The sequence below is a fragment of the Apodemus sylvaticus genome, chromosome X (genome assembly GCF_947179515.1).
Source record: "Apodemus sylvaticus chromosome X, mApoSyl1.1, whole genome shotgun sequence".
Taxonomy (NCBI): Eukaryota; Metazoa; Chordata; class Mammalia; order Rodentia; family Muridae; genus Apodemus; species Apodemus sylvaticus.
Window position 1 is genome coordinate 117802022 of NC_067495.1, and position 27004 is coordinate 117829025.

Genomic DNA, 27004 nt, shown 5'->3' on the forward strand with positions numbered 1-27004 from the left:
GCTGGGCAATATCACAGCAGAAATTAAGCACTATGAATCCCAGCTTTGGTTCATGGAATGGCAGTCAGAGCAATGGAGGGAACACAGTCCTCAGTTGCAGTAGAACACACACACACACACACACACACACACACACACACACACACACACCAAAACAGAACTCTATAATCTGGACCTAAAAAAAGTATAAGACAAAATAATGCCATTTGGATCAGAGAGAAATACATCAAAGTCCTCTACTGTTGGTATACAAGAAATGAAGGCAAGGCCCACCGAGACTTTGTCTCTCCTGCACTTACTCATGTTAACCTAAAGTGAAGTCAAATAGGTCAGTAAATGAGTGGTGGTTGACTGGAATAGTACAGGTTCAGTGTTGATGGATTTTGACAGTTTTACTGACACTGCTATGGTATTTGTAGAACTTGCTTTTGTCTAATGTGTTTTTATAAAGAGAAAGAGGTAGCCAGCAGAGCGCCTATCTGACGCTCTGACAGAGTGTGAGGCTAGACGAGAGCCCTGTTCAGCATGACTTAGCAGCTGATGTTGGTCCAAACACTGAGAGGCTGGCACCTGGTATTTTATTTCAGGAATTTTTAAGCACAGCACAATTTGGAGAAAAGTTTCCTGATGGTTATGAACTCAATCCCATGTGTACAACAAAGCTTAAGGCATGATTACATCTTTTTGTTTTTGAGAGAGGGTTTCCCTGGCTATACTGGAATTCATACTCATGCTATAGACCAGGCTAGCCTTGAACTCAGAGATCAGCAATGCCTCTGCCTCCCAAGTGCTGGGATTAAAGGTGTGCACCACTAGTGCCAAGCTGCATCAAAAGTCTTGAAAAGTACAAGGAATATCTTCCATAAAGGTAGGTTCTATAAATTAACTAAGGGAGCAGGTTTAAGGCAAACAATGTTCATAAGAGTCTTGAGTAAAATAGCACTGTAGACTGACTGAGACAAATGTGAAGAGTCTGGGGAATCCAGTGTGGCCTGGACATACAGATACTACAGAGGCCACCAGGCTATAAACCATCTCTGTCCCCAGCCTTCTGGACAGAAAACAGGTTATACTTCTTTCCTGCTGTGGAGACAACCCTGCTGCATGTTTATCATTCCTAGTTTCCCTAGTATTTATCTGTGCCGCCTACAAGATGGTTCATCCCTATAAACCTCAGCACTTGGGAGGTTGAGGCAGGAGGACACAGACTTTCGGGCCAGTCTGGGCTACAAGGGGAGACTCTGTCTCTTGTCATGTGATAACCTGCAGTACGTTGGCCTTCACCAGGTGCATCCTATTGTCCTTGGACCTCTAAAGCTGTGAGTTAAATTAACCCTGTTTTCCTTAAGACATACCAGTTTGTGGGGTTATTAGCTCAAACAAATGGACTTTCTCTTACCAACAATAAACAAACCATCAATGATAAATAAATGAGGAGTTCCTCTCACGTAAAAACTACCATGCCTCAGATATTAGGTTATAAAAGCACAAATGGATGAAGACAGATATCAGCCTCATGGACAACATGTGTCGGGGGCTGCCCGAACGCTCCTATGACCTCCATTACAAGATGGCGCCTACATCCTGTTCTTGCTGAGCCGTAAACAGGCCGAGTGCGCATGCCCAAGCGGAATTTCCCGTCACTGAGTCTCTGCCTACCTCGTGGCGTCATGGGGTGATGAGCCGCAGCCTACCAGGGTATGCCAAGTCCAAGGCGAGAGGACTTGCCTATATAAGACTTGGGTTCGTGCTCCCTCGGGGTCTCCGCCCTGTAAGCTTATGCTCTCCCTCTCAAGATGCATTAAAGCTTTCTGCAGAAGGATCCTGAGTGTGCCGCGTCGTTCTTGCTGGCGAGACGGAAGCGCGGGACAAACATGTGTTCCTCAGATCACACCTTGAGAAGCACTGATGTGTGTATGTGTGGGTGGGGTGTGTATGTGTATCTACATACATACATATGATACTCATACACACATATAAACAAGAGAACAGACAGAGCTTATGGGTACAGATGCTTGTCTAGGATACATTGTCTAATCACATAGCCACTAGCTGGATGTGACTTTAAACTTGAAATGAGGCTAATATTATTAAGGAATTAAATTTTTTTTTTTGGTTTTTTGAGGCAGGGTTTTTCTGTGTAGCCCTGGCTGTCCTGGAACTCACTCTGTAGACCAGGCTGGACTCGAACTCAGAAATCTGCCTGCCTCTGCCTCCCAAGTGCTGGAATTACAGGCACTAGTCTAGTGATATATAATATGACTGCCAGGAAGCATTAGGAGATCACTTAAGATTTGCACTTATGAATTTAAAATGAAGTCATTCAGCATGGCTGTTTTTCTCTAGGCACTTTCAGCTACTTGGACCTACACAAAATGGGTAGATGGTAAGTTTGGGTGTCCCTTAGTCCATTTTCTCTTGCCATACCTAAATACCATAAACTGTGTACTTTATGGATAAAGGAGGTTTATTTAGCCCATGGTCCAGGTAGTGCAGGAACAGGGTACAAGCATTCTGGATATGAATTCCTGAAGATGGAGTGAAAAAATTGTCAGTAATTAAGGATTCATGGGAGATGGGGATGGAGCAGAGGATGTACAGAGTCAAATGGAGATGAATGTGGGTTACATGTTGGGTAGCTTTGGAGTCTGGGACTTCTCATAGTGACTGGAGACAGCTGTTCTTTTTACTCATTCTTTATTTACTTTCTACTTCTATTCACTGTACAAAGTGACAGGTTCCCTACAACATTTTGTATATATATAGCATGGCTCTCATACTCCTGCCACATTACCCTCTCCTGTTCTCCTGTCCCCCTCTGGCTAGCCCCCTATCTCTCCACAAATAGTCCCTCTTCTACTTCCATAAGACTGATGTTCTAAGGAGAATGACCCCTGATTGAGTCAAAGCAAACAATGATGGTGAGGCTATAGGGAGCAGAGAGTGTTTGGGACAACACTCTGACGCCTGTTGTTCAGGGGGAAATGCTTGATGAAGTTTGATAGTTGTTCTGCTCTGACAATACTTTAGGTGCATGGGTCTCCTCTTGGCTGATGTTAACAGAAGGGAGAACTTCCAGGAAGTGTGGGATTTTTATTCTTTGAGAATTTCACATATATATGTATACCAATGCATTAGGATCATGTTTACCTCCCATTATCCCCCTCTCTCTCCCCATAGACTGACCCCCATGTGTTTCCCATCCCAACTTGATATCTTCTTTCTTTGAAATCTCCCAGTCAATCCAATTACTGCTGCTTCTCCATGCATGGGTGCTAAATATTTATGTTTACACCCATGGACCTGGACTGCTGCTTTCAAACTTGAACAGCAAAGCATCTTTTTAAAAGAAATATTGAAGATTCATACATGCATATAATATGTTTGGATCTCATCCACTCCCCCTTTCTTCCCCACCTTACCCCAACTGTACCCTCTGAAATTCATGAGCTCCCTCCCTCCCCCCCCCCCCTCTGGTTTTCTGAGACAGGGTTTCTCTGTGTAGCCCTGGCTGTCCTGGAACTCACTCTGTAGACCAGGCTGGCCTCGAACTCAGAAATCTGCCTGCCTCTGCCTCTGCCTCCCAGAGTGCTGGGATTACAGGCATGCGCCACCACCGCCCAGTATGCTCAGTCTTAATGGGAAGGCTTTAACATCCTTGTCATCCCTTCTCCACAAGGCCCAGGGAAGAAGGAGCAAGAACAATATAAAAGTTGGAGAACAGAGAAAACTGCTGTAAAACAAGTGTGCTTTTCACTTCCCCACACATGTTTCTCCTTGACTTTCCCCCTCTAGGGATAACATTGGCTATGGTGTATACACTGATGATGCTCCAGCTGCTATAGCTGAGGACTTCTAAAGCAATGTGGGTGTCAGAGGATAGGGCTCTGACCCCAGAATTTGAAAGGCTACTCCAGGAATGTTAGAGTTTTGTGGCTTTATTGCACCTACCAGTCTTGGAGGGACTTGAATAACTGCTGATATAAAGGCATGGGGTATGACTCGGGGTTGGCACAGTTGGCAGAGTGCTGAACCAGCTCCAAGCCTTTGGCTCAATCTCTATCTGCTTGTAAACTGGGTATGGTAGTACATAGCATCTCAGCAGTGGGGAGATGGAGGCAGGAAGATATCAAGAGTTCAAGGTCTCCATTGGCAACATCGTGTATTCAAAGGCAGCCTAAGATACATAAGACCCTATCTCAAAACAACCAAGCAAACAAATCAAATTAGAACCAGAGGAAGAGGAAAGGGGGGAAAGGGGGGAAGAAGAGAAAGGAGAGGTGAAAAGGGAGAAGGAAGAGGAGGAGGAGGAGGAAGAGGAGGAGGAGGAGGAAGAGGAGGAGGAAGAGGAGGAGGAGGAGGAGCAAGACAGTGAAGGTGGGAGAACTGGTTAAATGGTGTCTCACACATATTATGGAATGCCCTCTAGCCACTCAAAGCAATGAAATCTCATCCATTTGTTTTTTCTATCTTTCTCTTATCTGATAAGAAAAGAAATCGCCAAGATGACTTTTACCCATGGAGTGAAAAAGGCAAAATGACAATAACCTGTAATGTTCAGAAAGTCTGATTGACAACCCTGACCAACAACTCAAAAGAAGCCTTCTCATACCTGCTGTTGGGGTTTGTCTTTCTTTAAATTACATATGTATATTTATACACAGACTCACGTGTATTCTGTTTTTTAAGGCAGATAGTTAATTGTATGGTCCCTTATGTCTGTTGTGTCACCGTTCTTCTGTGTTTATTACTTTCCTCTTCCCCTTAATTAGCACCCACCATTTTCCATTTTCCCCCTCCAAATCACTTGTATCCTGCTATTCCCCTCTCAATTGCCACCACCCCCACAATCCCATTTTACTTTCCTGTTTCCTGCAGGTTTGGATTTTAATCTGTACAAGTTGTATCCTCACATTTGAAGTTTAGGAGCTAGGAACCTGAGAAGAGAGAAAACATATGATGTTTCTTTTTCTAGGTCTGGGTTACCTCACTCAATGATCTTTTATAGTTTCTTCATTTACCTGAAAACTTCATTTTTTTTTTTTGTCTGAGTTGTATAATCCAGTCCCAACTGATACGTCTATAACCCAACTCCTATACTTAAGGTTCAAGGATCACCGGGGAAGAGGGCAAGGAAAGATTCTAAGAGCCAGAGGAGCACAGTTTGCTGTGAGACTGTTTCTTCAGCAAATCCTACCAGTGTGCGCCACCACAACTGGTGAGACTGTGTTTCTTACAGTTATCAGAAGCTACACTCATGAAGTCTTACCACCAGCGCCCGACTGTTTGTTTGTTTTGAAACCAGGTCTCATGTAGCCTAGGCTGGCCTAGAACTGGTGGTATAGTTGAGAATAACTGTGAGATTTTTTTAATTTATTAATATATTTATTTACATTTCAAATGATTTCCCCTTTTCTGGACCCCCACTCCCCGAAAGTCCCATCAGTCCCCTTCCCTCCCCCTGTTTTCCCACCCAACCCTTCCCACTTCCCTGTTCTGGTTTTGCTCTATACTGCTTCACTGAGTCTTTCCAGAACCAGGGGCCACTCCTCCGTTCTTCTTGTACCTCATTTGATGTGTGGATTATGTTTTGGGTATTCCATTTTTCTAGGTTAATATCCACTTATTAGTGAGTGCATACCATGATTCATCTTTTGAGTCTGGGTTACCTCACTTAGTATGATGTTCTCCAGCTCCATCCATTTGCCTAAGAGATTTTTTTTTTAAGTTCATGAGGTAACCAAGTTTTAGAATTTATTTAAAGGAGATTGGCAAATAAAAATACCATTAGTGCAGGGCGGTGATGGTGCACGCCTATAATCCCAGCACTCTGGGAGGCAGAGGCAGGCGGATTTCTGAGTTTGAGGCCAGCCTGGTCTACAGAGTGAGTTCCAGGACAGCCCAGGCTACACAGAGAAACCCTGTCTTGAAAAAAGCCAAAAAAAAAAAAAAAAAAAAAAAAGATTTATTTAAAAAAAATGCCATTAGTTCTTGAGGCGGTCTAAAAATGTTAGACACCTATGTATTTTTTTTCAGTTATTATAAAGGTTTGATGGGATTTTGTTGTTTCTGGACATATATGTCTGCACGTATGTTTGTATTTTGTATTTAGGACACTAGTGACATCTTTTTGTTGGCATCATTCCCGTCATCCTCTTGCCTCTACCCCTCGAATGCTGATACATTACAGGAATGTATCAGCATGTACCTTTAAAAATAATGCTACATGAACGTTGAACACAGGGCTTTCTGTGTGCTAGCCAAATGCTCAAGCACCGAATTCCCTTTGTAGTCTAACAGAAGCTTCTGGCAGTGAAGGTAGAAGTGGGAGTCAAGTCCAAGAGAAGCACAGAGCAATGAAGTAATGGGGAAGAGAGAACAAGGAAAAAGAGGAACGCATGTCTTAACTAATGTGGCATCTTGCAAAGTGCCTTCTTTAGTCCTCTGTAGGAGGCATGGGGGTCCTTGCTCTCACAGACAAGCACTGGGGAACCAGGAATGTTAAGCAGGCAGGGTTGTCTGTCTCTTCAAAGAGAGAGCTGTAAAACCTGTTTTCTTTCCAGAAGCCTGGTGACCTTTGCGCTATCTGTGTGGCCAGGCCTCATTGGATCCCCAGGGCCTTTATCTTGAGTTTGTTTGTCACACTCAATCTATGGCTTTAGCCTCCCCCCAGACCCTTATCCTGTGCTTGTTTATCTTGTGCCTGCTTTCACCATTAATATATAGAACCAATCTTTATGAAATATGTCACTTGTACTTTACTACGAGTTTCAAGTCATGTTTTAAGCTTTGTTGGGCACATGGCATTGAGTTAACTATCACCAGGAAACTGTGCTTAAGTAGGCCTAAAATTACTGGGCAGCGATAGTACATGCTTTTAATTTCAGCACTCCACAGGCAGAAGATGGCAGATCTCTGTAAGTTTGAGAGAGACCAGCCTGGTCTACAGAGTGAGTTCCAGGATGGCCAAGGCTACACAGAGAAACCCTGTCTTGAAAAAATGGCTAAAATAAACTACTCATGGTCAGACTCTTGAAGTTTGAACCAACATCAGCTACTGAGTCATGTTAAACCAAACTTCCTTCTTTTTTTAAAATTATTTTTCTTTTATGTGCATTGGTGTTTTGTGTTTCACCTGCATGTGTGTCTGTGTGAGGGTGTCAGGTCCCCTGGGACTGGAGTTACAAACAGCTGTGAGCTGCCATATGGGTGGTGAGACAGCAGTCACTGCTCTTAAGCACTTGAGCCATCTGTCCAGCTCTCTCAAACTTCCTTCTTATCTCCTGCACATCAACCCTTCACAGTCCTCCTAGCGGCTTCTCCAAAGGAAGCTTCGTACCAACACTGGCTTGCATTCAATTGAGTTTTTAACTGGGGGGGGGGGTGTCCATGGATAGCCTCAAGCAACCCAGGTTGTTGCTAAGAGAATGGGTTGCTTGTTCTCCAAAAACTGACCATGGGGCCACATTGCTGAGGACAAAACCTACCACAACTCATTGAACATGGAGAAATGGAGCTGGTGCCTACATAGAACATTCATTCCTATGTTCTAGTGTCTTTGGTGTGGGAAAGTACTCTGCAGGCTACCCAAAGAGAAATGTAAACACCAACCCAGCCCAAAACCTTTGATCTACAATCTGTGCTGCCTGCAAGATATGCTAGAGCAATGATGGCGCAGAGCTTGTGGTAGTAACCAAGCAGTAACTGACTTCACCTAAGGCACATGAGATGGAACCCATTCCTGACACTTGGGTAACCAAGAACCTGAGACTAGATAGCCAGGAACCTATGGGAAAACCAAATACTATTGCTGTAAAAAGGGTGTGTGTGATGGAATGAGTCCTAATCATATTCTGCTATACTCATACATCAGTGCCTTATTCAGTCATCCTCAGAGAAACTTCCCCCAGTAGCACATGGGAACAGACACAGAGACCCAGAGCCAGACGTGGAGGGTGTTTACCTTATCTGATGTGCTGGCTAGTTTTACGTCAAGGTGACATAAGCTAGAGTCATCTGACAGGAGTCTCAACTGAGAAAATACCTCATTGAGACTGACTATAGGCAAGCCTATAGGGCATTTTCTTGACTGGTGACTTATGTGGGAGAGGTCATCCCATTGTGGGTGGGGCCACCACTAGGCTGGTGGTCCTGGGTACTTTAAGAAAGCAAGCTGCCTCTGGCTTTGAGGGTTATCCCACTCTTTCCCCTCAGGAGATTAAAGCTGTCCCCACTTCTCAGATTTCTAGATGTCACTCTCTTTCAGGGGCCCTTCTCCAATTGTCCCTTCACTTTCCTGCCTAAGTAAATATTCTTTCCAGGACATACAATTCTTTGTTCATCCTATAGGTCGAAGGTACCTGTGCCTCTGGATAACCACCCCCATCAGTCAAAACACAACAATTGGGAACCTTTAAAGCCCTAGAAGTGAACATGCAAAATGGACAGAGTATCAAACTGCTCCCTAAATTCATTTCTTTTTACCCATAGAATAATGTAGCTCTTAGATCTCATTCATGATGTTTATTTGTTCCTTAAACAGTGGTTAACACAAAAACTAATAACTGGTCTGTGTAGAGGATACACATCAGTGGAAAGCTCAGTGAACAGAACGGAAGAAGGGTCAGAAAGATTGATAAGAACTAGAGGTTGGGGAGGATTGGAGCAAAACCATGTCTTCTGGACCTGACAGAACTACTGAATTCAGGAACTCACAGCATCTGTAATTGATTCATCCCTAACTGAGGCCTAGTAATAGTTGATAGCTTCTTCGTGAGAAAGAGCCAGGTTTCTTTATGGGTGTGACCTTTGATACATCAACCATGCTCCAGTGGATGGCCCCACACCCACGAGAGTACAGGTAGCACAAATTAGAGTTAACTAATTATTAAAAAAAGAGGACTGGAAAGTCATAGGGGTGGGAGAAAAGGGAGGGAGTTATGAATCTGGGAAGAGTGTGGGGCAGGAGTTGGGAGTGAATATGATCAAAATGCATCGTATGGACAGGCAGTGGTGGCGCATGCCTGTAATCCCAGCACTTGGGAAGCAGAGGCAGGCGGATTTCTGAGTTCGAGGCCAGCCTGGTCTACAGAGTGAGTTCCAGGACAGCCAAGGCTACACAGAGAAACCCTGTCGGAAAAACAACAACAACAAAAAAATGCATTGTATGAAATCCTCTAAGTAAAAGAGTGCAGGGGAGCAGCATGCCAGCAGTTGCAACAAGTCAAACTGGGTGCCTTCATGTTTAGCAATGATAGAAGACAGCAGCGGTGTGAATGAGGCACAGTGAGTTTGACTTATCACCAGTCTGGCTGTTTGCTGAGTCCTGATAGTCTTCTGATAGATAGGCACTCTCTCAAGTCTTCAAATGTGTTTGAGACTTCAGGTGGGAGTTGTTTATCTTACTTACATTACACACACTGCTTGGTACAGGAAGATCTGGATAAGATATACTAATGCACTTTCTCCCTTAAGCTTTTCAGAGTGTTAGTGGAGAGGTAATGGGAGACTGTTGGGATTCTTAGGTGTGTTTGGATCTAGTAAGGGATAGAAAGGCAGACTGCAGCTGCCTCAAAAGTAAAAAGCTGGGACTCAGTTTGTGGGAAATATGAGCCTAAGAGGAGAAGTCACAGGCTATAGATTCCAAGAGACAACAGGCCTCAGACTCAGAGAGTGGGCCACCTGTCTCTGCCTCCCAAGTGCTGGGATTAAAGTGTTGAGTCACCAATCAGCTCTCTGCCCACATATGCTCTGTGGTGTGCTCATAGGTACACACATCCACAAGGAAAAGTAGAATACATTTAATTATTATAGTGTATATAATACTGTTTTGTTATTTTTATTTTCTGTGGTAATACACAGAAACCTCTATCTATACCAGACAGAGGGAACAAGGACAGAACAAAGAAAGCTATGAATCTTTCATGTCTGTTTTGGTAACTAATGATACACTCTGTGTGTGTGTGTGTGTGAGAGAGAGAGAGAGAGAGAGAGAGAGAGAGAGAGAGAGAAGGAGAGAAGGAGAGGGAGGGGGAAGGGGGAGGGAAGGAGGGGAGAGGAGGAGAGAGCATACACATACTAGGTATGTGCTATACCACTAAATTGTGTAGTGGTTGATGCCTGGTTACTTGGAAGACTGAGCAAGAGGACTGTCATGTTTGGTGTTAGCCTGAGCTTAATGAATTTTCAGGTCAGTTTATGGAGTAAGGATCTGCCTCAAAACAAAAACAAACAAACAAAAAAGTACACAAAAGAACAATAAAAAAAAAAACCTATAAGCAATCAAGCAACAACTACTATTCCCGGTCTGATACCAGAGGTTTATAAACCCAGATATTCTGGAAGTTGAGAGAAAGTTCAAAGCTAGCCTGGGTAATTTAGCGAGACTCTATCTCAAAATTTAAAAAAACTAGGAAAAGAGGAATGAGAATGTAGCTCTGTGGTAGAGGGCTTTGCCTAGCAAGCACAATGACTTGGATTCCATTCTGAGTACCAGCTCCAGTTACATACATAAAGTCCCCAAAATACAAGTCCAAAACAAAGCAAAAATGCTACCTACCAACTGGGCACTGGCAATACATGTTACCAACTCTAGCAAGAGATTGACTTCATCAGGAAAGAAAAGTTATTATTTCTAGTAATATGATTTTTTTGTATAATACTTTAAGTAAAATAAGTAGTTCTAACTTATTTTTATATATTTAATATCACGTTATATATTCTTCTATATAATTATACATATATTTCTTATATGTATGGGTATTTTGCCTGCATGCATACCTGGTGCTCATGGAAGCCAGAATAGGGCATTGGAGCTCCCAGGACTGGAGTTATAGATGATTGTGAGCTGCTATGTGGGTTCTGTGAATCAAACTCAGGTCCTTTGGAAAAGCAGCCAGTCATATTAACTGGGGAAACATCTCTCCAGATCCATTAGTAGATTTTCAGACAGAAAGTTCAAGAAATTAATTTTTTTCAAGATAGGGTTTCTCTATGTAGCCCTGGCTTTCTGGGAACTTGCTTTGTAGACCAGGCTGGCCTCAAAATCAGGTATCTGCCTGCCTCTGCCTCCCAAGTGCTAGAATTAAAGGTATGTGTAACCACATCTGGCTTATTACTAATTTCTTTGTCCAATAAATTAACTCTGATTTGCTTGTAGAACATATACTTCTTACATACAATGTTGCCGGATACAGAGTACCCTGATGGTTTGATGGTGGATGCAAAAATAATATGCATTCAGTAAAAACAGTGAATTTTGATCTTTTGACTTGTAGCGTATTGTTTTGCTAGGCTGGAAAATTACAGTAAAGTCCATGTCTTTCCATCAGTCAGTGATGATGAAAGGAAACAACCAATTCTCTCTCAATAGTGTTCTGCATTGCTAAGTTACGCTGCTTTTTAGGGTGGGTTTATTAAACATGCTTTTAATTTAATGATATTATCAGTTTATAGAATGGGTTTAATGGCTTGGTAATCCCATCTTAAATCAAAGAGCATCTGTATAACTTCTAGTGAATTATGTATTTTCACTAACATTAAACTACTTAGTAATGGTTGTTTATAATGTACATGTTGGCCAGGCAGTGGTGGCACTCGCCTTTAATCCCAGCACTTGGGAAGCAGAGGCAGGTGGATTTCTGAGTTTGAGGCCAGCCTGGTCTACAGAGTGAGTTCCAGGACAGCTAGGACTACACAGAGAAACCTTGTCTCGAAAAACAAAACAAAAAAATGTACTCGTTATGAAGCGGTAGGCTCATAGATCAGTGTGAGAATTGCTAGGAGAGGAATAATACTTGGCAAGAAGCTCATGAATTTTTTTTTAATTTTGTATCCAAGTTGCCATTGACATCCCCTCCTTCCTGCCTTGACATCTATGCTTTGCTACTGCTAAGATTATACCTAGGGGCTACTATGGCCGACTTAGCTTCAGTTTTGCATGTTTATAAACTCAATATTCCAAATGCTTCAGTGTTGATTAATGTTAGCAATGCAGATACATGCTACAAATGTGCACAAAAGACTGGTGCATAAACTGGAATACCAAATTGTTTTTTTGTTTGTTTGGGTTTTTTTTTGGTTTTTTGGATTTGGTTTTTTCGAGACAGGGTTTCTCTGTGTAGCCCTGGCTGTCCTAGAACTCAGAAATCCACCTGCCTCTGCCTCCCAGAGTGCTGGGATTACAGGTGTGCGCCACCACCACCAGGCCCAAATTGTTAATTTATAAAGACAAACATAATTGTTCATGCAGATTTGATTTGAAAATATAAAATTATTAAATGAAGCTTGTTGATACCATAGAATCAAGACAAGGTAAGCATGGTAACCACCATCACAAACAACTGAACAATATAAATGCATAGTGCAATTGTTTGGAATATTTTAAAGGTTCACCTCCCCATTGAGGACTAGAATATTTGCCCCTAGAGAGACTGTGGTATTTGTCTTATAGATCCAGTGTTTCTGTGTCTCACATATTGAGTAGTGCTGCTCTTTTTAAAAAGATTTATTTATTTTATATTTGTGAGTACACTGTAGCTGTCTTCAGACACACCAGAAGAGGGCATCAGATACCATTACAGATGGTTGTGAACCACAATGTGGTTACTGGGATTTGAACTCAGGACCTCTGGAAGAGCGGTCAGTGCTCTTAACCACTGAGCCATCTCTCCAGCCCCTTTGAATGCCTCAAAACTGAATGTGGTGGCACATGTCTTTAATCCCAGTAATATCGAGGCAGAAGCAGGTAGGCATCTGAATTTGAGACCATCCTCAACATAAGGAGTTCCTGGCCAGTTAGGACACATAGTGAAATTCTATCTCAAAGAAAAACAAAACAAAACAAACAACCTCCTCCCACACAACCAAAATGTATTTCTTTCTCTTTTCATTTAAATTGTGACTACTATTACTGGACCAGTGGTCTTTTTATTCTTTAAGGAAATTACCTTCTTTTACTTTTTTTCATTTGTTTTCTTTTTGAGATAGGGCCTTCTCCAACCCTTCAAGTGCTGTGATTATGGCATGAGTTACCATGCCTGGGAGGAGATTATATGTTTGTTTGTGTTCAAGAAATTAATTTTGTTTGTTTTGTTTCTTTTTCAATACGGGCTCTCTAGCTGTCCTAGAACTAGTTCTGTAGACCAGGCTGGCTTTGAACTCAGAGATCAGCCTGTCCTGACTCCCAACACCTATCCTTGTGCTGGTATTAAAGGCTTGTGCCACTATGCCTTGTTATAGTTCAGTTTTTATAGTTCAGTTTTTAACTATCAGAGTGAAGCAGGGGACAGCAACCTGCTGACTTATTTGATGATTGTATGAGAGCACTTCATTGTTCAATGATTACGACTACCAGATTAAAAAATAGGCTGTTCACTTAAATTCAGAAAAACAAGTAGTTCTTAGCATAAGCAAGCCCAAAACATAGATGAAGTATACTTGCACGAAAAGGTATTCACTTTAACTGAATCTAAATTTAACTAGGTGTCTTGTATTTTTATTTGCTGAACCCGATGGCTTTGACATTACTTTAACATGAAGCTTGGAGGCTTGCTTAGGTTCAAGCTGCTTGCTAAGCATCAATCCACTCAGTTGCTTCAGATAAGAAGCAAAACCTATTATTCTTACAAACTATTTAGCATAGTTGTAGGTGACAAAGAATCTTGACCCTTTGAGGAACCCGTAACTGACTGCCACAATTTCTGCTTTGATTGATTACCTCCCTCCTCCCGCCTTCTCTTCCAGCAACCAGAAAGAATTGCTTTATCACTTCTTCCTTCTGAAGTCCCGCCCTTTCAGCTACCCCCAATGGAGACTAAGCTGTTACTGAAAAGGAGCCGACAAAAGCATCAACGTGGAGTCGAGAGGAGCGGAAGTAGTCAGATTTCGCTGAGGGCCGTAAAGTGGATAGTGTGCTCGCCTTCCGGATTAACGACAGCAGCTCCGACTGTCAGTGCAGGCCTTCCTCGTGCCGGACCCTTCCTAATTCAATTTCCTTCCCATTCCGGTCCCTTCCCTATCGTCGCCCCTTTCACCTTGGATCATGTTCAAGAAGTAAGGACATGCAGTGGCCTCTATCGGCTGCTCACAAAGGCGGTGGGGGTGGGGGTGGGGAAGAGGGAGAGAGCAAAGGTCCTCTTTCTCTCTCCCCCGCCCCTGCCATCCTGACTTCCTAAGGTTTTGTAAATATAGTAGTATGCTCTCACTCCGGACTTGGAACACTTCTTTAAGCTTTCCAGCCTTAATCCCCATTCGGGGTTTGGCTCTCCCGCTCCCATTTTCTTTCTCCTTAGCCCTGTTCTGCTCCCTCCGGCAGTGCTATCGCCATTCCTAGGCTTCTACCAATCACATCCTTGCACTGTGATTTAGGGGCACATCCTCCTTAGTGTGAAGAGAGCCCTGCACTCTCTGCCATATGTTTATTAGTTATGAATTGAAAAAGGGAAGGCTTGACTTCCTGGGTCATGGCAGTGAAGGAGTCTGGGTGACAGGAAGCAAGCGGCTGGCCTGTGAAGCCTATTGCTTAGCTGCTAGATTAACCTTGTCTTGAGAGCAACGTGGTAGCCCTGTGTGCTAGTCAGTGTAAGGAAGACCAAATTCCTTGGAAACCTATCCAGTGGGTTTATTTTCCAGATTTGGTAGACGCAAAAGGAAAAAAGGGGAACATGGGCAAAGGAAGGTGGGTTTTGTGCATGAAAATACGAGCAAATCTGGACAGGGATCTTCAGATTATCCCACTATTTCTTTTTTCAAAAAATCAACAGACTACGTAGCCTGCTGGGGCTCATTCTTTTGTTATGCTTCGGTTGGTCTTTTGTATTTTAATGTGTGAGGTTTCTTTTAGATTAAAAAACAGATTTTTATTATCGATGGGTGTATTTTTTTCTTTGAGCAGAAATTTTCAGTAAAAGGCATTTTCGTTAGCTGATAACATATTCTAGCATAACAATTTCTCTGCCCCCATTAATTGCAGTATGTATGACAGTTTATTCTAATACTGTTTTTAAAACATTGGTTTTGTACTGTATAAGGCAAATGGAAATTGATATTTTAAAAACAATTTATTTCATAATTATTTTAAGCATGAGTACTTGCTTGGGAATAGATGATTAATTAGAACCTTGCTTTTAGATTTTCTGATTCTTCTGCTTAGCAATGCCCTTTTTTTTTTCTCAAAAAAATCATTTGCCAGATTTGATGAAAAAGAAAATGTGTCCAACTGCATCCAGTTGAAAACCTCGGTTATTAAGGGTATTAAAAATCAATTGCTAGAGCAATTTCCAGGTATTGAACCATGGCTTAATCAAATCATGCCTAAGAAAGATCCTGTGAAAATTGTCCGATGGTAAGTCCTTGTTTTTCTCACATAAAGATTAGAGTAGGTGAATATCAAAGCTTAGATTGTTTTCATTCTAAATGGAATGATCATTGATAGAGCAATGATGAAAATAGACAGAATTAACTCTAAAAGTTGTAGTTCTATTTCCAGTTCTCATCTACATATATGAAAATGTGGCTTTATGTACTGTTTTATCAAAGACTTGTTTTTGTTTATAAGTGGATTTATTTCAGTTTGCTCTTGATTTATTTTATACTTGACAATGGAATTACAATAATAAAATGTATTGTAAAATGAAATTGGCTGTAGCAGTCATATTTCCTCTTTTTTCCCTGTATTGTACAGGTATTTTTTGGTCAGAATATTTAAACTTAATGTATCTTTGTATGTGCATATTTCATGTTAGGATTTTTATAGGATGTTTGACTTATATTCATTTTTGAAAGAAAGGATCTAACTTTGTTCTCTGTGACATTTGTCTTACAGCCATGAACACATAGAAATCCTTACAGTAAATGGAGAATTACTGTTTTTTAGACAAAGAGAAGGGCCTTTTTATCCAACCTTAAGATTACTTCATAAATGTAAGTCTTGGTAGAAATACACATTTTGGAATATAAAAATATACAAAAGGAGTTGAAAACTATAGGAATGGAAAGTGACTGCTAATAGATTATTATTAGTGCCAAGTAATATGAAATATAAAGGTAAAGTTGTTCCTCATCTTGTGGTAAGTCTGAAAAATGCAAATTCTCTTATGCTTTAGAGAAAGCACCCCCACACACACATACACACACATAAGGAAGCATTCATTAGTTCATCCATTCAATAAAAACCTGGAGTGGTGGCTCACAGATGTAATCACAGAGCTTTGGAAACTGAGGCAAGAGCTATAGGGTGATGCATTTCCCCCAACAAAGATCCCAGAAATACTAATTCTATAATTATTTAGTGAGCTTTCTATGTGGTGGGCACTGGGCTACTTACTAAGAAGTACAGTTGTAAGCAAAGACAGACAGTCTCCTGTCCTTATTGGAGTTGGAAGAGTAGACCAGTAAGTAATTGTAAGCATATGCATAAACTACAAAGGGCTTTGAGCATTTTCGTTTAAGTTTGTTACTAGAGTTCTGTAATTATCTCTGCATTGGGTAAATAGGAAAATCCTATTTATTATTAATTGAGTACATGAACAGATGTCTTGAAACTAAATAATGTTTATTTCATATATACATTTAGAGATTGTTAGTTTGAGTATATTACAAACTGTTGAAGAAAGATATAATCTAATGAGCAAGAACTTTTCAAATGGAAACAAATATTTCCTTTTCAGTTTGGTATTTTTGCCAAGAGGCAAAAGGAAAGGTAGTAACTTATAGGCTCTATTGATGACGAGTACTGGTGATTGAATGAATTTATCTCCTTGTAAAAACCAAAGCCATTCAATCACAAGGAGATAAACATTTAGGTAGCCAAGGCTGGCTTTCTCTTTCTTTTTTTGTTTGTTTGTTTTGTTTGTTTTTTGCTTTTGGTTTTTTTTTTTTTTTTTTTTTTTGAGACCAGGTTTCTCTGTGTAGCCCAGGCCGTCCTGGAACTTACTCTGTAGACCAGGCTGGCCTCAAATTCGGAAATCTGCCTGCCTCTCCCTTCCAAGTGCTGGGATTACAGGCGTGCGCTACCACTGCCTGCCCTGGCTTTCTATTTCTAATTGTCCTGCTCCCACCTCCCAGGTGGTAGGATTATAAAGTTGTATTACCATACTTGGCTACTGCCATTATTTTTAGGGTCCTTTAAAAACTTAAAAACTTCTTCTCCAGGGGCTGGATTGATGGTTTACCAATTAAGAGCACTGGCTGTTCTTCCAGAGTTAAGTTCCCAGAATCTATATGGTTGCTCACAACTGTCTGACTGTGGTCCTATAGGATTCAATTCCCTCTTCTGGTGCACATAAATGTAGATGAAATACTGGTAAAGTGCATACCTAAATAAATCTCAGAATAACAAAACAAGCAAACAACTCCTCTAGTTATCCTGTGAAAGCCTCTATAGATTCCTCTTTTTTAAAGATTTATTTATTCATTTTGTGTATATGAGTACACTGTAGCTGCCTTCAGACACACAACAGAAGAGGGCATCAGATCCCATTACAGATGGTTGTGAGCCACCATGTGGTTGCTGGGATTTGAACTCAGGACCTCTGGAAGAGCAGTCAGTGTTCCTAACTGCTGATCCATCTCTCCAGCCCTAGAGATCCTTTAATGGTTAGTTTATAAGTTACTGACATACACACAGATACTTTTTCTTAAGATTACAAAAAGAATATATGCACATAAATCTGGGAGATCACAGGAATAAGAAACTAATGAACACATGAGTTTCTATAATCAAAGTTAAGTATATTTAGTGCATTGGTATACTCTTTTCCACTTTGTTGCATGCTAGATATGTATCACTATACTGCTAAGCACAACCCTTTTTTTGTTCTTTTAAAATTGGGCTCTATGCTACTTAGTTCTTTTTTCTCTATTAAGATTTTACATTGATAAGTTAATTAGTTATTGAATCACTATTTATGATATTATTAGTCATAAAATTTCTTTTTATATGATTCTGTAGGCGTTGCCAGACCCAGAATATCAAGTGTCTGCTATTCAATATCATACAGAATAAATTTACTCTTTGAACATATCCACCCGGTTTACCTGGTCACCCCTCCTCCTCCTCCTAACGACCCCTTATCTATTTGAAAGTATTTTATTTATGTTTTTTTTCATTCAAATGTTATATTGTGAATATTTTCCAGGCATTAAGTATTCTCTAAAAGCATGGTTTATTATAGTTACATTACTCTTTTTTGTTTGTTTGTTTTTTGTTTTGTTTTGGATTTGGTTTTTTCGAGACAGGGTTTCTCTGTGTAGCCCTGGCTGTCCTGGAGCTCACTCTGTAGACCAGGCTGGCCTCAAACTCAGAAATCCACCTGCCTCTGCCTCCTAGAGTGCTGGGATTACAGGCGTGCGCCACCACCGCCCGGCTAGTTACATTACTCTTATTGACATATCTTAAGTTGTTTATATCTTATCTCATTTTTTGGACATTGTGATCTATCTCAGTTTATTTCTGTTTTACGTCTTAGTGCTGGAACAAATAACTTTCTATCCAATATATTGCATAGCCATCCATTTTCTTTAGGACAGACTCATAGAAGTAGAGTTATTGGGTCAAAGGGTGGATCTCTTTTCAAGGCTTTCAATGCATGCTGCTAAGTCATCCTAAAGGAGGCCCATACTCATTTACAAGCCTTATAGCGCTCTATGAGAATGCTTATTGCTACACTCTTTTTCTTGAAAATATTTATCAACTTTGTCAGTAAAAAAGAGTGGTTTGGCTTTTATTTTGCAACCATCAGAGTACTGTAATTTTGGAAAATACTTGTTTATGTTCTTTGTCTTTATCTTGAGTCTTCAGTCACATTAATTTATATAATTTATTTCTTCTCTTGTAGATCCTTTTATCTTGCCACATCAGCAGGTTGATAAAGGAGCCATCAAATTTGTACTGAGCGGAGCAAATATCATGTGTCCCGGCTTAACTTCTCCTGGAGCTAAGCTTTATCCTGCTGCAGTAGATACTATTGTTGTATCCTTCCCAGGGTTTAACTGCTGAAAATCGTTCATTGTATTCTTGTCATTACTGAAAGATCTGCCATCCAAGAGAATATTACATGTGCTTTTAATTTATATTATTATTTTTTCAGAGACAAGCCAAGGCTAGTGTTAAACTTGTGATTCTGATGCCCCAGTCTTGCAACTGCTGGGATTAGTCATGTGCTACCACACCCTGTTGAAGGGAACTTTTAAATTTTGGCCAAAGAGAAATGAAAGATAAACTCAAACCAACTGTTTTTTTTCCTTTCTTTCCATTTTATTTATTTATTTGAGACAAGTCTTATTATGTAGCCTTGGATTGCCTCAAACTCAGTATGTGGTCCAGGCTGGTTTAAAACTCACCACTTGCCGGGCACTGGTGGCGAATGCCTGTTGTAATCCCAGCACTCTGGGAGGCAGAGGCAGGCAGATTTCTGAGTTTTAGGCCAGCCTGGTCTACAGGGTGAGTTCCAGGACAGCCATAGCTACACCGAGAAACCCTGTCTCGAAAAAAAAACAAACCAAAACAAACCAAACCAAAACCTCACCACTTACCCTAAATTGGTCTCAGGTTAATGGCAATTCTCCTACCTGTCTACCTTCTGAATATTGGGAATATAGGTGTGTATCACCATGCTGGTGGACTAAAGGAGACATATTCTTTCTTGGCAATGAAAAGATGTAAAAGAAACTTGGAAACAAGCAATTTTTTCTTTTTTGTTTTGAGAAAGTGTCTCATGTAACCCAGGGTGGCCAAGGATACCCTAGACCTACTCTGCCTCTACCTTCCAAGTTCTGTAATTACAGGCATGTGCCACCATGCCTGGTTCTCTTTTTTGTTTGTTTGTTTTTTGTTTTTCAAGACAGGGTTTCTCTGTTTCATTCTGGGTGTCCTGGAACGCACTCTGGACTAGGCTAGCCTTGAACTCAGAGATCCGCCTGCCTCTGCCTCCTGAGTGCTGGGATCAAAGGCGTGCACCACCCCCACCCAGACTTGGTTCCCTTTTAAAATCTTTCTTAGCAAGTAAGATTCTTTTGCATTTTTTACACATGTACAATGTATCATAATCTTATTCTCTTCTTCTAAGCCCCAGTTATATTCTGTTTTTTTTTTGTCCGTGTTATTTTGGAAATTTTTTTATCTTTTTGAGACAGAGTCTCACTATGTAGCTTTGGCTGGCCTCAAACTCATGAAGGTCTGCCTGACTCAGCCTCCTGAGTCCTGTGTTTAAAGGTATGTGTCATAATACATAATATATATATATATATGCCAGACTCGCTTAGATTTTACTGTGTAGCCCAGGCTATCCTTGTCTTCTCTACAATCCTGCATCTGCTTTTCCCTCTTGCCTGCCTGCCTTCTTTTCTTCCTCCTTTCCTTCCTTCCTTCTACAATCTTACATATCTTAAGCTGGTCTTGAATTTACAATAAGCCAACACTAGTCTTGAACTCCTGCTTCATGGGTCATTGGGTTACTGGCATATATTATCATCATGCCTGTTTTCTTTTTTATTTCTTTAAAAAAATAAATGTGTGTGTGTGTGTGTGTGTGTGTGTGTACACACCTAAAAGGACAACTTTAGGAGTCAATTCTCTCTTTCTACTCTAGGTTCTTAGGATAGAACTCAGGTCATCAGGCCTGTGTGTTAAAGTACTTCTACCTTCTGAATCTTGACCTTCCTTTTAATTTCTTTTTTTTTTTAAGATTATTTATTATATGTAAGTACACTGTAGCTGTCTTCAGACACACCAGAAGAGGGCGTCAGATCTCATTACAGATGGTTGTAAGCCACCATGTGGTTGCTGGGATTTGAACTCAGGACCTTAGGAAGAACAGTCAGTGTTCTTAACCACTGAACCATCTCACCAGCCCCTCCTTTTAATTTCTTAATGATAAAATGCTTCATTTTACATGGATTAATTGTATAAGCTAATTGAAAAGTTATGAAGGAGTTCCTGTGTCATTGCAGCCTGTTTACCCCCTATTATCAGACTCAGGAAGCAGTCTGAAACTTGATTATAAATAGGTTGTAAGTGGGATGAGTGGACCCTCTTCTGCACATGGACTTGTCACTTTAATGTTTAGTTTGATTATCCAGATACAGTGAAGTAAAAGCGTTCAAGAGGGAACTGAATTGAGGCAGCAGGTATGGATGCTTACTTATATCTCAAGCAACTCTGTATTAAGAGAAAGATCAGAAGTCCTCAACATTTATTTTAAAAATTCACTTTTACTATCTGGGTGATGGTGGTCCACACCTTTGATTCAGCACTCAGGAAGCAGAGGCAGGTGAATTTCTGAGAGTTCCAGGACAGCCAGGGCTACACAGAGAAACTCTTTCAAAAAAGGAGTTTTTTAATTGTCTGTGTGTGTGTGTGTGTGTGCCAGAGAGACAGAGACAGAGAGGGAGGGAGGGAGGAGGGAGGGAGGGAGGAGGGAGGGAAGGAAGGAGAGAGGTGGGTGGAGGTGAATCCTGTGCTGTGTAGCATGGATTAGTCTGGAACTCACTAGGTAGCCCAGGGTGACTGTGAATCTTCCTATGTCAACCTCCCAGTGCTGGGCAGCATGCGTTATACTCGCTCTAAAAATCACTTGTTGGCGGTGGTTTGAACTTGGGAACATTTTCTCTAAGAGAACTGTGTATTTTGCTTTATTTTTGAAGACAGTTTTGATATGCAGCACAAGTTAGCTTTGAACTCATGGTGATTCTCCTAGTTCAACTTCCCAAGTACTGGGAGTCCAGGCGAGCACCACCACTCATGCATTTGTGGACACATGCCTGTCTAGGAAATGTGTTAAGATTTTTAATATATCCAACTTAAAAGTGTTTGAGAAAGACTCTTGAATTCTTGGTGATGTGCTTGGATCAGCTCTCAAATATTGCATCACAGGCACGAGCTACCGTGCCTGACTAGGATTTTTGTTTTGTTTTCTAGTTGTCGTAAAACACACATAGGAACCAGGTTTACCTCACAGGTATCCTCCTGCCTGTGCCTCACAACTGCTGGGATTACAGGCTAGGGATGCATTTTTAAGCATAGCTAGCCCACTTGGAAGGGCTATAGGCCCCAGCTTCACTCTTAGTTTGCATGATTATAGGTCTCAGGAGAAAAAAAGGCAGCAGGTATTAATAATGAGTATAATAGGTCAAATAAATGCATTTAGAGACACTGTAATGTAGATTCAAACAATAAGGAACAAGTGGAAGCTACATAAGTAATAACTACAGAGGGAAAAACAGCATATCCTATTCAGCTCTTTCAAGGAAGGCACAAGGAGCTGTAAGTAGTGGTGTGCACCTGTATCCCCCACCTGGTAAGCTGAGATGGGACAAGTGCCATGAGTTCAAGGCCAGTACATGAGACTTTATCTCAAAAACAAACAAACCAGAAATAGAAAATCCAGTAAACAAACTGAGACAGCTTCAAATCAAAATAGTGTTCATGTACAATATAACTTGTTATATTGGATTTTTTATTCTTTTGAGATACGGTTTCACTATATACCCCTGGCTGGCATAGAAGTTTCTCTGTAGACCAGGCTGGTCTCAAACTTGGAGATCTTGCTTCTGCCTCCTAAACACTGGAAGTAAAGGTCTGCACCACCACATTTGGCTATGGCTGGTCTTTTAAGCCATGATCATGTGATTCCAATCATCTGCTTTGTTTAGGGATTGCTACGGAGGAAACCCACTCCCACTTTTTTCTCTTGTTTGTTTTTGAAACATGGTGTCATGTATCCCAGGCTGGCCTGGAACCCATTTAATCTTCTTGCGTCTACTTCCTAACTGCTGGATTACAAGTGTGAGTCACCAGGTATGCCTCCCAAACCCCTTTCAGGATCCAGACTGGTTTTGAGTTTCCAATCCTGACCCAGCCTTCCAGGTACTGCTATTACAGAGGTACACCACTGCACCTCTGCTCCATACAGTTTAAAGGGTGTATTTATACCATGGATAGTATTAAGTGATTCCATATATTTCTATTTCGCAGCAATATTTAATTATCTATTAAAGAGATTTTTGTCAATTCGGACAGGAGTCTGTCTGTTTTGTCATAGAGAGAGCAGTCATTTGCCTCAGGTTGGGAAATGAAATAGTAATTCGTGGAAACAAGGAAATCACTATGGGGCTAAAAATCTAGTATTTTGGAATGTGTTCAAAGGTATGTCTTAACTGGATGTGGTGGTTTACACCTGTAATCCCAGTACTTGAAAGGCTGAGACAGAAAGACTGCCATTAGTTTGAGGCCAGTCTGAGTTATGTAGTCAACAACAAAAATAACAGGGTGTAGTGGCAGATACATGCTTTTAGACTTAGCACTCAGGAGGATCTTTATGAATGGTACATAGTGTGATACTACCCCCCAAAAAAGAAAAGGCATGAAAGGTATGCTCAAAATGCCTCCTTTTGTGGTATTTATAGCGTAAGGATAGAATAAGTTGTGTATGTTATACACACATATTGATATGCTAGTCACATAGTAGGTGCTCAAATAGTTTTGCTACACTGAATGGACCACTGGAAAGCCAACAGAAAAAAGTATTCTGGGAGGAAAGGTTATCTTTTATGTTTCTAGATTTAAACAGTGGTCTGTTTTTAGCTCTGGAGTTTTCCTTGACTGGAAGCTCTTCCTGGTATTACACTTTACCCCCTTTGGAGATGCGGCTTTACTCATTTGAAATAACAGATTTAGAGGAATTATACAAAAATTATAGAGAAATTGTGTATATATTTGAACTTATAAAACAAACATTACAGTATGAAACATAGTAGCTTTAAATGATGTTCACTCTTTTATCTTGAAACTGTTATGAGGGGCTCTTCCAAACAGAATGGAAATATATGTTTGTCAGTGTCTTGCTATATAACATAGAGCTGGCCTTAAACTAACTTTGTAGCCCAGGCTTTCCTGAAATTTTTGATTTTTCTTCTCCAACTTCTGAGTGTGGCAATTATCAGCTTGTATCTTGCCTAGCTAGGAATATAATTATTATCTAATGTGTTATTTATTATAAGCCACCATTTATTTGGTGGCAGAAATACTAAAACAGATGCTATATATGCTACAGATTTTAGTATTTGTCCACAAGTTTTATCTTCTTTTTGCCTGATTCCTGGTTTGGTACATATGAAGGTGCACTACTGATATTTGGCTTGAAACTAAAGGGACTGATTCATTTAGGACTTATTGGATATTTACATTGTACTCAGACTCGCAGGTTCCTGCTCCCAAGGAGTCAGTAACCTAGGAGAGGACAAATGGCAAAAGGATCATTGCTTCTCACACTTCCCCAAATTGAGAAATAGTTTTCTTAGCTTGTTTTCAGGCAATCATGGCAGAAGGAAAGCAACATGCTTTATGTGTGGGCGTCATGAAGATGTCTGCAGAAGATATGTAAGTTTCACTTTGGGCTCCTTTAACTGACATAAGAGTGGTAGTTCACGAAGCATCTGTTGCATTTGATGTCATTCATACCACATCCTACAAATACCTCAGGCTAGTAGCTCATTTCTTATTTTTATCCTAGTGCTTAGGAAGCCCTTTGTCTTCAGGGTTATATTTCTTACGCATTTTGAAAAGAAACATGCTAAAACAAGTATTTTATACCTATGTACATGATACTTTAGGATTTTCTCTTTAGTATCTAGATTTAAATTGGTAATAGAGGGGTGTGTATTTTACTGCTAGTTTTTAACACACACACATAGCTGGTATTGTTGCAAGATATTTCCTATCCATTCACATTGAGGCAGTGAGAGGCCAGTGATTGGAGGGGAGAGAGGAGGAGGAGCTAAGAGAAGTGAGGGGAGGAGAGAGGCTAGGTGAGTAGGAAGAGCGGAGTAGAGAAGGAGACAGATATCCAGATGGCTTCAGACATATTTCTGGTGTTTTGGAGAGGTTAGAAATATTGGGATAAAGCTTTATCATTGTAAATTGACATGAAATTGGGAGATTCTTATCCATAAATATATTTGGTTAACTATTCAAGTTTAAGAGTCATGCCTTACAGGATACTTGGAAGGAGTGGTGCAGAGGCCTGGTGAGCCGGTACTTTCATAATTACTACCCACTACATATACAGTAGCACAGGACTATAATCCTACCATGGGAGGTAGAGGCAAGAAGATTGTGAGTTTGAGGCTACCTAAGACCTCAAAATGAGACTGTTTCAAAAATAAATCATGACGTAGTTCAGGACCATATACCATTTTACATCTGATCTGGTAATAGAAGAAATGTAGCATGTTTCCCACTTATATAACCATAATTTTATTCTGTTTCAAGATTTACTAAGTTGATATTTGCCTATCCTGTTGGTATTATTGTTTGCTTGCTAGACTGCTAAAATTAGTATTTTTGCTAGACTGCTAAAATTAGTATTTTAATTTGTTTTGTTATTTTCAAGATGGGTTTCTTTGTGTAGCCTTGGCTATCGTGGAGCTAGTTCAGAGTAGGCTGGTCCTAAACTCAGAGACCCGCTTGCTTCTGCTTCCCAAGTGCTGGGATTGAAGGAATTTGCTATCACTGCCTGGCTAATTTTTAGGATTTTGAGATAGGGTCTCTTGTAGCCTAGGTTGACCTTGAATTCCTGATCTGCCTCCAGTATTGGGATTACAGGTGTGTGCTGCACACCTAGCTTTAGAATCACTGTAAATATGAATTTCAGGGGTGGTTATGTGGCTCAGTGGTGAAGTGCTTGTGTAGCATGTGTGAGGCCCTGGGCTTGATTCTGTAGCACCACAAAAACCAAAGAGCCAACTAAAAGAGGTATCAGACCAAGCAAACATCCAAACATCTACAACTGCCACAGTCTGTAATTTAATGTAGGCAATAATATAATGACAATACATTTCCTACATGTTGCTCAATGATTATGAAGTATCAAGATACTTTGGATTATGTTTATCATAAATGCATAAACCTATGAAATTCATAAAGTATGTTTTTGTTTTTTTTTCCTTCTACAGTGAGAAAGTCAATAAAGGAATTGGCATTGAAAATATCCATTATCTAAATGATGGGCTGTGGCATATGAAGACATATAAATGAGCCTCAAAAGGAGTGTGCTTGGGCTAACTATGGATACTGTGCTGTGTCTGTGTCTGTGTCTGTATGACAGCATGAAGACAATGCCCTCTATGATTATGCTGAATAAAATTCTGCGAATGCTAAAATTCTTAGTTTCAGAAATTATTTTAACTTTCCTTAAGCACCAATTACAAGTGGGTAGCAAACTTGGCCATGAAAAAGTTCTATGGCTAATATTTTCCTTTTGTAATGACAGTTATATTTTATATTGTTTGATGTTTATAGTTATTCCTGTAGATTAAGTATAAATATCCCTATCAATTTAGGAATCATTTTTCAAGGGAGGTTTCTTTAAAAAAAAAAAAAACTCTTGCTGGGTGCGGTGGTGCATTCCTTTTATCCCAGTATTCAGGCAGGAGGCTTTGAGTTTGAGGCCAGTCAAGTCTGCATAGTGAGAGCCTATCTCAAAAAAAGTCTTCATTTATGCTGAGTTATGATTTCATATTCTTATATCTAATTTTGAGATAGAAGCACTCATTTTGATGCTTATTAAAAATAATATATGTGCCATTTGTACTAAAACCAGACTTTGAACTTTTATTTTTGCTGCTAAAGTAATTTTAGTTGACTAAGACTGTCTGTGGTGCTAACAACGAATATCCTGGCACACAGGAATGTAGACTGGAGAAGTTCAAACTTTATGTTGCCTCATTTCTAGAATAATTTATCCTTGTACCTAACCACTGTTAACAGTGGGTGTAGAAAACACTTTTAAAATATTCAACATCATTATCTATGCCTATATGTTGCCCGCTTCTCTCCTGAGTTTGAGGCTTCATCTTATCAGTTTTAATAAGTGGTCCTGCTCTACTTCTGTGGGCCTTTTCAGCTTTTTTTTTTTTTTTTTTTTTTTTTTTTTTTTTTTTTTGGTTTTTTCGAGACAGGGTTTCTCTGTGTAGCCCTGGCTGTCCTGGAACTCACTCTGTAGACCAG

The 27004-nt window shown here is 40.4% G+C and overlaps 2 protein-coding genes across 6 annotated transcripts in view; one reads left to right on the top strand and one right to left on the bottom strand.

Moving 5' to 3' along the window:
- Nucleotides 1-27004, bottom strand: part of Cul4b (cullin 4B) — an 88986-nt gene that overhangs the window by 45423 nt on the left and 16559 nt on the right. For 2 of the 3 annotated variants that reach the window (XM_052171738.1, XM_052171735.1), the window contains exon 2: nucleotides 4866-4937. The exons of the other annotated variant lie outside the window; for it this stretch is intronic. The gene's annotated coding sequence lies outside the window, so the exon portion shown is untranslated. The remainder of the gene's footprint in view (nucleotides 1-4865; nucleotides 4938-27004) is intronic. 3 annotated transcript variants of the gene reach the window in all.
- Nucleotides 13759-26157, top strand: Mcts1 (MCTS1 re-initiation and release factor). 3 transcript variants are annotated; one of them, XM_052171743.1, is made up of 6 exons: nucleotides 13763-14052; nucleotides 15191-15343; nucleotides 15824-15921; nucleotides 18837-18970; nucleotides 24309-24376; nucleotides 25951-26157. In XM_052171743.1, exons 1-6 carry the CDS (start codon nucleotides 14042-14044, stop codon nucleotides 26030-26032), a joined length of 546 nt encoding a protein of 181 aa, XP_052027703.1. In that variant the 5' UTR covers nucleotides 13763-14041; the 3' UTR covers nucleotides 26033-26157. The 3 variants fall into 3 exon arrangements, with proteins under 3 accessions (XP_052027704.1, XP_052027703.1, XP_052027702.1); XM_052171742.1 differs by lacking the exon at nucleotides 13763-14052 and adding an exon at nucleotides 14481-14677; XM_052171744.1 differs by lacking the exon at nucleotides 15191-15343 and having other exon boundaries at nucleotides 13759-14052.

Bases quoted from the DNA above. Each gene is read 5' to 3' on its own strand.
- Mcts1 (XM_052171742.1), top strand. The intron at 15,344-15,823 runs GTAAGTCCTTGT...TTTGTCTTACAG, and splicing joins CCTGTGAAAATTGTCCGATG to CCATGAACACATAGAAATCC. The intron at 15,922-18,836 runs GTAAGTCTTGGT...CTTCTCTTGTAG, and splicing joins CTTAAGATTACTTCATAAAT to ATCCTTTTATCTTGCCACAT.